The 13,051-nt window shown below is 39.3% G+C and overlaps 1 protein-coding gene across 1 annotated transcript; it reads right to left on the reverse strand.

The window, feature by feature from the left end:
- Positions 1-2,125: 2,125 nt before the first annotated feature.
- On the reverse strand, positions 2,126-12,146 carry nherf2 (NHERF family PDZ scaffold protein 2). The gene is made up of 6 exons (XM_028603426.1): positions 11,464-12,146; positions 10,790-11,125; positions 4,516-4,707; positions 3,726-3,879; positions 3,410-3,630; positions 2,126-3,256 (listed from the first exon to the last, which is right to left on the reverse strand). The coding sequence occupies exons 1-6, from the start codon at positions 11,668-11,670 to the stop codon at positions 3,089-3,091; spliced, it is 1,278 nt and encodes a 425-aa protein (XP_028459227.1). The 5' UTR covers positions 11,671-12,146; the 3' UTR covers positions 2,126-3,088.
- Positions 12,147-13,051: the final 905 nt, after the last annotated feature.

A 13,051-nucleotide genomic window follows, 5' to 3' on the forward strand; every position in this document is an offset into this window, starting at 1 on the left:
TTTTATTTTTATTTTGGGATTAACAGTGTTTTTTCTTTTTCTTATGTACTGTGTTTGTATCTGTTGTGTGTGTAGCATGGGTTCGCGCCGGGTCTTCAGGCTTCCTCCCACAGCCCAAAGAGATTAATTAAGTTAAAGAATATTTTTAATTTCTTCTAAAGCTGAGGTTTCATCTATTTTCAACTGAAAAAAGCCAAATCTCATGTCTACCCTTTTAAAAAGCCTTTCTATTATGAAATAGCCAGTAAAATGAAGGCTTTTTAAATAATTTTGAAGAAGAGTGCCTTGGATTTTCCTTTTTTTTCTACACTTAATTGAATTACCGACCCCAAAGAGCACCTTCAAACATTTGACTGAACTTCCTGAGCACCCTGGACTTTTTTGTCTTCAACATCATATATGTTGAAAAAGAGGGATTGCCGACTAAAATATACGTAAGTACAACCTTTTGAAGTAGCCATGTGCCTAGTAAAGTACAGTAGATGAGTTATCCAAGCGTCTGTTGAAGCACTACAGTTTGATTGATTTTATTGCCTGCAATGGTAAACTAATTATTCAATTTAAATTAATTTGTATTTATATCTTTGTATTTATATGAAACAATACAACATATGGAAGATAAAATCTGGATAATTTTTTTTATGATACATTTTTTAAAATTCTTTTTTTATATTTTTAAACATACAGAACATACAAACACAATTGAACAAGAATAACAACCCTCTCCCACCCTCTGCGGTCTTGAGGAAAGAAAACAAACAAATAACAAAAAACAAAAACAGGAATCAGGAATCACACCTTGCCCAGTCGTTCTCCTCTACTTCTTGTGATGCTGAGGTCATTAGGACCGATACTTGTGCTGCTGCGTTTCTCCACAGGTCTAAAGTCGATGATTTGGCTTTGTTGATCCTTGCTGTAGAGAGCTCCAGCATAACTATGTCCAGAAAATACGCCAACCACTGTTTTATACAAAGCGAGTGGGGGGGAAGCCAGCGTTGAGGTATCATTTTCTTGGTTGCGGTTGATCCAGCTAGCCAGATTTTCTTCTGTCTCCCAAGCAGGTGTAATTTAGAGTCGTCATTAAGTAACAAAACAATCGGGTCATGCACCTGTTCACACTCCCAGACCATGTGCAAGAAAAAAATCGGGATATTTGTAACCATTAATCAAATCAAAATTATTACCGCCTCATAATACTCACACTCAGAGGTATTCTGTTGTCTGTACCGCAGCTCTAGGTGTTTTTTTGTATCTGTGCCTGAGATATATATATATATTTTTTTGTGTGTGTGCACTAAGACCGTCTTTCCAAGAACATGGATTCCTTTTCAGACATGATAACATACACAATGTGAATAAGCTGTTAGTCTGTCAGAAATCTCCCACGAACTACATATCTGATTCATCTCCAGCACCATAATTACAGGCTTCTGTTACAGTGAACATCATCTTTTCATTACTACCATGATATTACTTGTAAACACCCTGAGGCTTGGGGTGGAGCTTGGGCAGAATGAGTTCAGGAAATTCCCTGAGTTGAGTCCTCCTTCCTTCTCTGTCACTGTCTCCATTCCAATATGTAACGATATCACCTCTGTGTTGAGATAATTGTATAAAGCAAACACCATCACACACAGTGTATAGAGCTTTTGGTTTGGATTGTTTGTGACAGACAAAAATGCTTTTTATATAAACAGTTTTGAAAGCAGGCATTGTTTAGAGAGATAAAAAAAATGAGGACACAGGAGTTGAAGATAACATCTATATGCCTTTATTGTGCATGTCCCTGTTTTATTGCTGCAGTAAACTGACATGAACAGGTATTTCCTGTTCTGTAGCCATCCTTATTTGGCCTTTTGTTCACATCTCAATGTACTCTTGCAGTCTGGGGAAGGGAGACATTTAAATAATGGTGCTTCTGGTGGCCAAAGAGGATTATATGATCTGATATGAACTAAAGTTTATAATTTCTACATTTGCAAGTCACTTGCAAACATGGGCCCAATTCAACAAAACACCAGTCATTGAGAGGGTGCCCACCTGATAACCCCGCAGCTTAAGCAAGTGGCTGGTTAGCTTAAGTAGGTTAGCCTACTATGATACATTGTGGATATAAGGCCAGGTCAAGCCACTGAGTATCTGCTTTGCTTTGGTGAGGCAATTAAAAGGTATGTTAGGTCAGTTGGTGCTACCAACTGCAGGGCCTTATATCAGCTCAAAACAACATGAATACTGGGCTTCAGCTCATCAAACTTATGACACATTCTACGATGTGTTGATATATGACATTCTACTGTGGCATTTACACATACTTGGAAAGTTTATTTCACATTGTGAGAAGGACCAAAGCACATTTGAGAGACAAATCCTTAAAAAGCTACAACAACTATCATCCATTAGTCAACCATTTGCTTAAATATTTTCCTTTACAGATATCATTGAAGAGAAGCACTGAGGTGATCCAACATAATACATTTCATAACTCAGCCTCTATACCATTTCCTCTGTATTTACATCTAAACGTGATATGCTACATTAAATTGAAAAACAAAAAGTTAATATAACTACTCCAGGACTCAGCTTTGATGAGCTCATTGTAAATTGAAAAGACATTTAACTATTACTTCAAAAAATGAAATCTACCAAAGTTACAACAGAAAGCGTAGCTACAGAAAATACGGCCTAAAATCAGTCATATAGGCTGTTACAGATGCATAGTCACTATGGCTCTGAAATTACTATGATTTAATGAAGAGAAACACTGTGTACTGACCAGGCACCATGGCCATTAGTGCTATCGTTTAATGCAGTGTATTGTAATATTTCTGACACATCCATAGAACATGTCTTTGTCCTTATAGATACTGTAAAGTAAGCATCTAGAAAATACTATTTGATATCTTGATATTTGATTACTATGAATGTTACTACCTGCGCCTTTTTCCTTTTCACATTACTTTTTCTTTTACCGTGCCTCTGCAACATCGAGGAACAGTACTTAAAATTACAATATGAACTTTGAAGAATCACAATATTATTCCTCGTTCTATGCTGTTCTTCTCTTTTTTTCGCTCCTTGCATTCTGGGGTCAGAAGCTGCTGAAGACCTCATGTTTCTTATTCCAGTCCATAACAGGTGCTCTCTTCTTTTTGCGGCTGGCTAGGGCCTTTTGTTTAGCCTCAGCGGCTGTGGGACTCAGACGGAGGCCACTGTCCACGAAAGGGTCCGAATAACGCCTGTCGTCCTCATCAGGGACCTACAACACACAAAAAACGTACATGTTTTATGCACACACACACACACACACACACACACACACACACACACACACACACACACACACACACACACACACACACTAATGTCTAATTTTCTGACTGTTTTGTTTCTCTCCTGCCTCCTCTCTCACCTGGATGCTCATGTCCGAGCTGCTGATCTCTGATTGGGTGGTGGAACTTCTCGAGGAATGAGATGCTGAGCTCCCATTGACCCGGGATTTTGGAGACGTATTTGTGATCGGGGAGTCTGTCAGCGTGACGTTTATGATTGGTGTATCTGTGGCGGGTAGTTCAGTGGTTGGAGAGGGGTTGGGTGGGGCGCTTTCTTTGGCTGATTCATCCAGTTGAAGATCTGTAAGAGAGTAAACAGAAACACATGAGCCATTTTGTCTGGAGAGTAAAGAGAGTTGTGTATGTGTGTGTGTGTGTGTGTGCGTACAATTTGACCTTTGACATGGCTGGTGTTGGGTGTGATCCCCAGTCTCTGGAAGAGCTCGTCCGTCTCCTGATCAACCACTAGGAGGCGCACTTCCTCCCCTCCTGCTCTAATGAGTAGCACCACCTCTGAGTGCCTCAAGCCCTCTATGTTCACTCCATTCACCTGAGACGTCAGAGGACACAGAAACAGTGGAGGAAAGTAAAAATGAAGAGATGCAGAAACAACAAGCCTAATGAGACAGACAGGAGACAGGGCAGATATTAGGAAGTAGCCATTACACAAGCAGAAGGTACAGTACGTTATGCCTCACACACCAAAAAACATATAATCAGTAATTTGAGTAGAAGCAAGTTTATTTGCATGAATTCCCTTCCTGCCTCCACATTCTACCTCTACACAACATAAACTGATGGAAATGGAAACAAAGTCTCACTCATGCAAGCGCACATATCAGAAAGCCTGTGATGTCCACATGAAAAGACTGAAACACAAGCCCCTCTTCTACACCTCCATTCAAGATTGTCCCCTGTCGTTTTTTCTTCCTTTCCCCCTTAAACAACACCTCTCTCTCTCCCACCCACTCTAAACCCAGCTAATCTACTCCAATCCAATCACACCTAAAACCAGTGCAGACCTGATTAATATGGGAAGCAGTTTGCATTGTTTTTCCAATCAGTTGTCTAAAATTGACCTCTGACGAGGGCCCTGCATCGAGTCTGCATATATACTCTGAAAAAGGGGATGGGGGTCATTCTTCTGCCCCATTTATTTCAATGTGTGTGCGCTTTGGTTTGGTACCTCCATAAGTCTGTCTCCAGGCCTGATGTCTGCACTCAGAGCGGCTGAGTCGGGGTCCACTGAACGCACAAACTGTCCACCCTTTTTCTTATCGCTGTGCAGGTTGAAGCCGTAGCCGTGCTCCCCCTTCACCAGGTGACACAGACGGGGAAGGAGCTCAACTGCTGGCTCTGGTGATGGCTGCACCTGCAGCTACAATGGGACATAAATGAGAACTTTTCAAAAACAGGGGGGAACAAGTCTGTAATTTCGAGTTAGATGCATTTAGAGTTTATTAGGTACATCTGTACAATCTAGCAGCCACGGGTTTCCATTTATTTCATAATATAAAACTAACAGACCTGAAGCTTGTTTGAATTGTGTAATCTATCACAGTGGACAACAAATGTGCATTCATGTTTTTAATCAAAGTGACATTATCAGTGTGTGCTGTGTGGTAAAGCATTTTAAGTGCAGATTGATCTGAATAGTCTGCACTGCTTTGTCCTGCAAAGATAATATGAAAAATCAATGCGGATTTGTGTTCATTTTGATGGATTACACAACTCGAGCGAGTTTGAAGAGCCTGCAGATTTTCATATTGGACAGAAATGAATGGCTGCTTGTAATAGTATGAAGAAAACATCCCAAAATATATAGTGTATATAGCAGGCATTTGAAAATGCTTGGCAAATATTTCAACTTACTAAAAACATGTTAAGTAACCTGTCTGGTCCTTTAATATATGATCATTTTTGAGTCTGTGGCGATGTTGACTGCATTATACTGAATGTTTTGTCCTCTAATAACAACACCACCAATGTTTAATTATGGCCTCAAATATGACCATAGAGTTTAATCAACACCTCTGTGACAAAGTGTCAACAAAAACCAAACATGAAAAGCTTCACAACAGCAGGAGTTACTGCAGGGCTGTTGTGCTGGATTGCACTAGATTGTGCAGGTTAGGGCTGTGCAATAATTCAATATTGCATATCATCTTTCAGTACAGTCATATCCGGACAATATGATCATATCAAATGATCTCTGTTGTCTAAATCAGTGTATATCATCTTTCAGTACAGTCATATCCGGACAATATGATCATATCAAATGATCTCTGTTGTCTAAATCAGTGATTCCAAGCAAATTGCAATTTTAAATAAACTAGTTGTGTATGATGTAATGCACAGTCTTATAATTAATTAGCATACATTTGCCATGAGGTAATATAAAATGACATTGGAAAGAGATTGTCATTAATATCCTAATCTCTTAATATTGTAAAATTGATTTCAGGTTTATTGCCCAGCCCTACCATAGGTGTACCTGTTAAACAGGTAACTGTACGATGAGCTAAGCTGGAGAAAGTGGCTGCCAGGAGCTGAGCACAGTGGGCTAAGTGGATATGGTTAAGAGACATTAAGACCGATTCTGAGCGTAATGGCCAATGACAAGAGTTGACACATTCTCACACAGACTCACCTGCTGACCGGACCTTTGCCTCTACAACATGGTCCGTGCTGGCTATTTGTGTGTGCGTGTGTGTATGTGTGTGCTCTATGACCACGCATTAGTCCCTGTCCTGAGGGTAGCCCATGGATAGTGACTGTCTAGTGACACTGCTGTGACCTGACAGATCTCTCTGACCTTTATGCTCCATCCACACACACACACACACACACACACACACACACACACACACACAGCATTGTCCACCAATAGTTACACAATCCACAGGGTTATATATTTTATCATTAACAACAAAGTTGTTGCTAAAATGGGCAGAGCTGTTGCAGTAATGCTTAATGTGCACAATTTCTAAATTCACGGTTGTTTAGTTGTGTTGTTTGTACTTTAGTTTTGTGTCATTTGGATTACTGTTCTGTTGTATGGTCTGCTGCATCAAGCAGTCATTTAAAAAAATTACAAGTGGCTCAAAATAAGGCTGCAAGACTGGTTCTTGGTTGTTCTTCGAGAACTAGTGTTGCAGAGATGCATGAACGTCTTTATTGGCTGGTGGTCAAGCATAGACTATCTGCTAACATGTTAGGATATTTTCATAGAATTATTAACACTTGGATTCCAAAATTTCTTTATGACAATATAATTTACTATTCAGATATGCATTCACATTACACAAGAGGGGCGAATAGTCGACAGATTTCTTTACCCCTACCTAAATCTGACTCTATGAAGAGGACCGTGTTTTATAGGTCAATTGTGTTTTGGAGCAATCTTCCAGTTGGGGTTCGTGAAATCAAGGGAAAAACTGGTTTTAAAAAAAGATTAAGACTGTATTTGTTTTCAACATCATAATATCGTCTGGATTGGTTGAGCGAGGTTGTATTATGTGCTATGTTGTTTTGCATTATTTTATTATTACTCTAATCAGTACTTTTTGAATTGTAACTTCTTCTTGTTCTTTTATGTGTATTTATATATGATATTTTTGTGAGTAATTGTGATTGTAATTACTCACATACACGTTTTGTATGTATTGTTTGGACCCCAGGAAGACTAGCTGTCGTCTTGGCGTTAGCTAATGGGGATCCTTTTAAATAAACAAATAAACAAATATGAATAATACAGTGATATGGAAAAATAAGCCTCACTTTTTAAATAAAAATATTTTATGTAATCCATACAATCAAGTAGGTTTGAATGTTCTTGATTTCCATACATCTAATATAATTTTCAAGGTTTAAACATTATATAATAAATAAAGATAAACTGTGTGTATCATTCCAAATTTTATTTCTCAAAAAGTTGGAGGTATTGAATTCTTCCTAAAATGTAATTTTGAGTTGATAAGCTTCCTCTTCAGTTATCTAACTTTCATAGGCAGGTTGGAAAAATAAAAATATAAAGATAAGAACAAGTCAATATGTTATCCCAAATGAGTCCAAAACAATATTTTAAGGATTTGATTGAGGATTGATTAATGAGAACAGTCACTTACTTATTCAGAATTCTTAATGAAGTTTAATATTTCAATAATTGCACGATTATATAGCATAGTATTCAATGCTGTACCCATGTGTTTTGTAAGATTGTTGCAGGGTAGTAATGTGTCTAATGACCAGTCAACGTTTAGACCTGATGCTTTATTAAATGGCATTGATATAAAGGATAAGAAGAAATAGAAAATAGATATTTTAGACATTTGAAACATTTCCCCACAGTTGCTTGATGCAAACATTATTGGAATTACCACTTTGAAATATCACTTGAAATTAGATTTTGACCTATTATAATAAATATTTTGTCAGTAATAAAGTAAATGAAGTGTATTTTAATATTGTCCATTACATCTACCCAAAAAAACAATTCTTTTTTTGGGGTGGGCTTTTCCACCTTTAATTTTTGACAGGACAGCTAGGTGAGAAACGGGACAAGACATGCAGGAAATTGTCACAGGTTGGATTAGAACCCTGGACCTCTGTGTCGAGTCATAAATCTTGGAGTATATGTGTGCCTGCTCTACCACTGAGCCAACCCTGCCACCCAACAAACCAATTTTAAAGAAATAAAAATCTGATCTTTCCTGAATGTTGCATATCTTGTGGAGATGATTTGATTTTGGACTGTATTTATGTCAGATTGTTTTGGATTGATGTTGAGAAGTTATTTAATGTATTGTGTGACTCTAAGATAAAATGATAAAGTAGAGATATTATTTTTACTATGAAGGACATTATTTGGATAAATACCATGTTTTCATTTGGAATCTTTATGGAATATCCATAAAGTAAATGGTATGAAAGAAAACCGAATATTCACCAATTAAAAAATGACATTAAATTATATTTTGAAACTTTTAAAGGACTGACAAACAAGAAAGCTGTCCACACTCTAAACATCTACAATGCCTTACAACATCTTTAATGTAAATATTATACACCCCTTTTTGTCCATGTTTGTTTCTATGTATTTACTGTATTTCTTATGTTATTAAATAATTATTATTTTTTTGAAAAAAGGACAAGTGCAAGCCATAGTGATTAAACAGAACACCCTGGCGACAGATCACCATGGTGACAGGTCAGGTCGCTGTGGTCATCGTGTCTCCTGGTGGTTTTAAAGGTCTCTGTTTCATTTGTTGACCTGTTTACTATATTTATCATGTCCCAAATCATGTCCCCCCCACACACACACACACACACACACACACACAACTGACCTGGAAATATCTACTAGTTCTTTAAACAGACATAGTGTTTCCATGTTGCAGTCATGATAATCAAGTCTGTTAGTCCAGAAAGAAGTTGATTCATCAACTAGTTAATGTACAAAAAGTATTTTAAGTGATTTTCAAGCAAAAACTGCTAAACATTCATTGGTCCAAAAGGTGTATTATAGGGGCTAATATTACTCCATGTAAAGGAGGTAGACACAATAACACCTGCACAATATAATGCAGTTTATTGATTCATTATTTCATTCATTCATTCATTCACAACAGCCATGTAATAAAAATCAATACATTCTGAAGCTTATTAAGTATTGGTTAAAGTGTTGTCAGCTCAGTCTTGGTGGTGATGTTATAGATTGTTGTAAAAGTGCTGCTGTTATTGCGTATGAATCATATTGTTTGAGCTGAACCTATAACCAAAACAGATAAAGATAGCCGGATGGCCTGCCAAGGGGCTTCGGCTAAACATGTGGCAGCTTGACATAAGCCACTGGTTTTGAGGATCCTGGTCCACTTTGTTTGGAGACCAAACACTGAGGTCAATCTCTGACACACAGTTTCTGCAGCCAGGCTGACATTAAGATGTCACGGCGATGTTTGGGTTAGCACTAGTGGAAATTTACTTTTTGCCATGACATTTGCTGTCATGGAAATGTAGACATTTAAATGGGTTTGTGTGTATTTTGTAAACATTAACAAAGCTTTGCTAGCATTCCAAAATACCCACTGTAGAGTGTGAAATTGTGTGCCTCAAGCCCAAAATAAACTTACAAACTACAAAGCCCTAGGTAAAGTAGTAAAACTCTGGGCAGAAACACGTCTCAGATTCTCACTTTACGGAGAAAAAAAACTAACAGCTAAGCCTTTGACTTGTTTTTATCAAATTCCTGCTTGATTTGACTTTTTAAATTCATGTACGCAAACCAGAATAACATGAGGCACCATTGCATTAAGGCAACTCTCAGTGAAGTGAGTATTTGGTTTTCACCTCCACCTAGTGCACTCTTTATCACACTATCTTTCACTTAAGTTGACTAAACAATAAGTAGCCTATATTCTATAGGTTTTTACAGGAAACACGATCAGGTGAGCAGGGAAGAATCCTACAGCTGTATGTACATGTGAGGTGTTAACATCAGTATGCATAAAGGGACAGCGCTCTTTAAATACAATATGCATTTTAAATGTTCACACACCTTAGAGACAACAGTAGCTTGTAAAGCAGGTGTTTGAATGAAGTTAAAAACAGGACAATAAAACCCACTGTTGCACGGCGGCGTAGAGGAGATGAGAAATCCTTGTAAACCTGCTGTTTTTACACTGTCTCTACTCCCTGTTTTATTCAGTCACGGTTTAATTTCCCTGAAGACTCTTTTTTTCAACTTGCATGTGCTACAATTGACTTTACTGTCTAACTTTGGCTGGAAGAAGAGGGATTGTGCGGTGTGTTTTGTGCACATGTGTAGGTAGTATATCTGTCCAAGACATCCAGCTGAATGGAATAATAATAATAATAATAATAATAATAATAATAATAATAATAATAATAATAATAATAATAATAATTTCAAACTACAAAATAGTGATTCATTTCCTTTAAGCCAGCCAATGTTAACTTACATAAATGTCTCCACTTGGGTGTTTTCTTACCCTTTTTTGTGGCTTCTTCAGTTCATTTGATCAGTTTGTCTCCCCTCCTCTGGGCACCTGTGGTTTGTGCTGGAATACCAAAAATCCTGTTTTTTGTTTTTTTTTCAGCCCCAAGTCACTAGACTCTATCAAAAGCCACTGCTTTGGGACTGAATCCAACCGGCCTAACACCCAAGTGCTCAAGTCAGATTAGTGTTAGACAGACATCAGGTTAAAGACTGTACGCTCAGTGTCACACGCACTCTTGACACAGTAACACACTGGCTCTCTGCTGCTAGCCAGAGACACCAACGTACCACTTCAATTTGGACTCTTCTCTCCCCTTTTCTTCTATTAAAAAAACGGCAGATAATCTATAAAAGCCCTCTAAGTTTTTGACATTTGACTATGTTGTTCTAGTGTGTGAGAGACCCACAGACAAGGGTCTAATGTATTGATGCCCACTCTTACCTCTGTGTCTGTTGCTGTACTTGATGTCAATGAGGATCTCTTGTCATTAGCTTGTGTGGCCGTGTGTGTGGACAAGTCTGCAGCAGGAGGGGAAAATGAGTGTATGTGGTTTGGTTTGGGTGACAGGGGTGACAGGGGTGACAGGGGTGAGTTCTCTCTGGGTAAGGGAGAGTTAGAAGGGGTGGACCGGGGCGAAGGTTGCGGGGAGAGGGTTCCCATCTCAATGGCCAGGTCCTCGGTGCAGGCCAGGCCACGGCTGCGGAAGTAGTCATCTGTTTCTCTGTCGATCACCAGCAGCCTGGTGCGGTGCTCCACCTCACGGATACGTTCCACCACCTGCAGGGAGGAGAGACGAGTAACAGAGAGGAGCGTTTAAAGACACATGAAAGTTATGACAGTAGTGTGATGTCATTCAGGGCATGTTGTTCACTCTGAACTGGCCTGCATATAACACAGTTTGCATAACAAAGACACCCAGTGATTCCCACAAGGCTCACATTGACCCATTTTAGTGCACCCCCCCCCTCCCCATCCTCCTCCTCCTCCTCCTCAGGCAGGCAAAGTGGTCCAACAGGTATAGAACTCATTGTTTGCACCTCAGAGAGTGTATCTTTTTACCACGCAAGCACTTCTGTGATTCTTTAAAACGTTCATTTTATTGAGCCATCACTCACTCGATGGTGGCTTTCGTTCTCCACATTCTCCCCGTTCACCTCCACCACCCGGTCTCCTGGTCGCAGCCCGGCCAGATCAGAAGAGGAGCCGGGCTCCACTTTGCGGATGAACTGTCCGCCTTTATTCCTCTCACCGTGCAGGTGAAACCCATAGCCGCGCTCTCCCTTGGTCAGGAAACAGAGCCTGGGTCTCAGCTCGCTCCCCATCCCAGCGCGTCAAGACAACAAAAAAAGAAACAGGTAAATGTGTCTCAGGAGAATAAACAGGCGATTGTCCCAAGAGCGGTGGAAAGCCTCTGGCTCTTAATCCAATGTACGGCTGCGCGATCCAGTGACCAAAAGACCATCATCATTTAGCATCCACAATTGTTCTGAGAGCACACGTCAAAAAACTAGGCTAAAACTAACGAGTGTTTAATCCATCATGCAAATATGAGCGCGCAAAAATGGTGCGCGCACGTGTACATAAAATAGTGGCCAAAAACGGCGGACAGGGGCTAAATCCCGTCCATCGGAGGAATAATCCAAGAGATCAGAGATTAGAAAGCTTTTCCTCACACGTAACACTTAATTATCCTCGCCAACTGGGCGTGTATCCTCCTGTCCGACCCGGTGAGAGAATAGAGAGAGGCGTGAACAACAGATGCCACTGTCACCCCGCAGCGCACACCTGACGAAGCAGCGCAGCAATGAGGCTGTTGTTAGGAGTTACTGTAAATAAATTATTTGTTTAGTAATTTAATAAATTCGCAGCCAAGATGCGTTTTAAATGCGGCCAAGGACATGTTGCTCCTGACACAGCCCCTCTAGAGAGGCAGAGGGTGGCCTCGAGTGGTGGGTGTGAAACCAGACTGTGTGACCTGAGAACGGAAATCGTCCTTCTGTCCTCTATCCCCTGTCTTCACTGGAGATCAATAAAGGGATTTAAATGGTTCATGAAATAGCCAATAAACTCAGGCTCACTTGCATTTACCCATTTGAAAAGGAGTCTATCAAGTTCTCCAGGACAGCCAAGTTTAAACTGTTTTATAGACAAGTATTAAATATACTGAAGTATCAAAGGAAAAAGAAAATAATTATAATACAAAGTGGCTGCTGTCAGTGTTATACTATTATATCATTATTATTGATGTGATATGTATGTAAAATCTCAATTTGAAACGTAATATAGCTTTTAAATAAATGCAGAGAAGTGAAAAGTAATCGTAATGTTTCTCTCTGAAATGTAGTAAAGTAGAAGTATAGAATGGAGTATTTAAAATTGGAATTAACAGAACTTGAGTAAATGCAAAGTGCGTTGCAGTGTCATGGAAATCTGGCTCCCCTCTTCTTATTGACAGATGGACTGTTGACATGAATAGCTGCATTCCCCTGGAAAAAAATCACTTATTGTCTCAGGAAACGATAGGACTCCTTTTTGAAAATTTGGCAGCCATATTTAGACCATATCGGTACATACTCCATGTACTTAATGTAGTTTGTAGTGACCTTACACACTGACCTCTTTTTTTTTTTTTTTGATGGGGGTGGGGGGTCTATCCTCCACGTTTTTAAATGCACTTGTTACCTTCCACCCCTGCCTACAGCT

The sequence above is a fragment of the Perca flavescens genome, chromosome 2 (assembly GCF_004354835.1).
Source record: "Perca flavescens isolate YP-PL-M2 chromosome 2, PFLA_1.0, whole genome shotgun sequence".
Taxonomy (NCBI): domain Eukaryota; kingdom Metazoa; phylum Chordata; class Actinopteri; order Perciformes; family Percidae; genus Perca; species Perca flavescens.

Excerpts from the sequence above, each read along its gene's own strand:
- nherf2 (XM_028603426.1), bottom strand. The coding sequence starts at position 11,670 with ATGGGGAGCGAGCTGAGACCCAGGCTCTGTTTCCTGACCAAGGGAGAG. Across the intron at positions 3,880-4,515 it reads CTGGAGACAGACTTATGGAG|GTGAATGGAGTGAACATAGA; the intron begins GTACCAAACCAA and ends CTGACGTCTCAG. Across the intron at positions 3,257-3,409 it reads GCTCGGACATGAGCATCCAG|GTCCCTGATGAGGACGACAG; the intron begins GTGAGAGAGGAG and ends TGTGTGTTGTAG.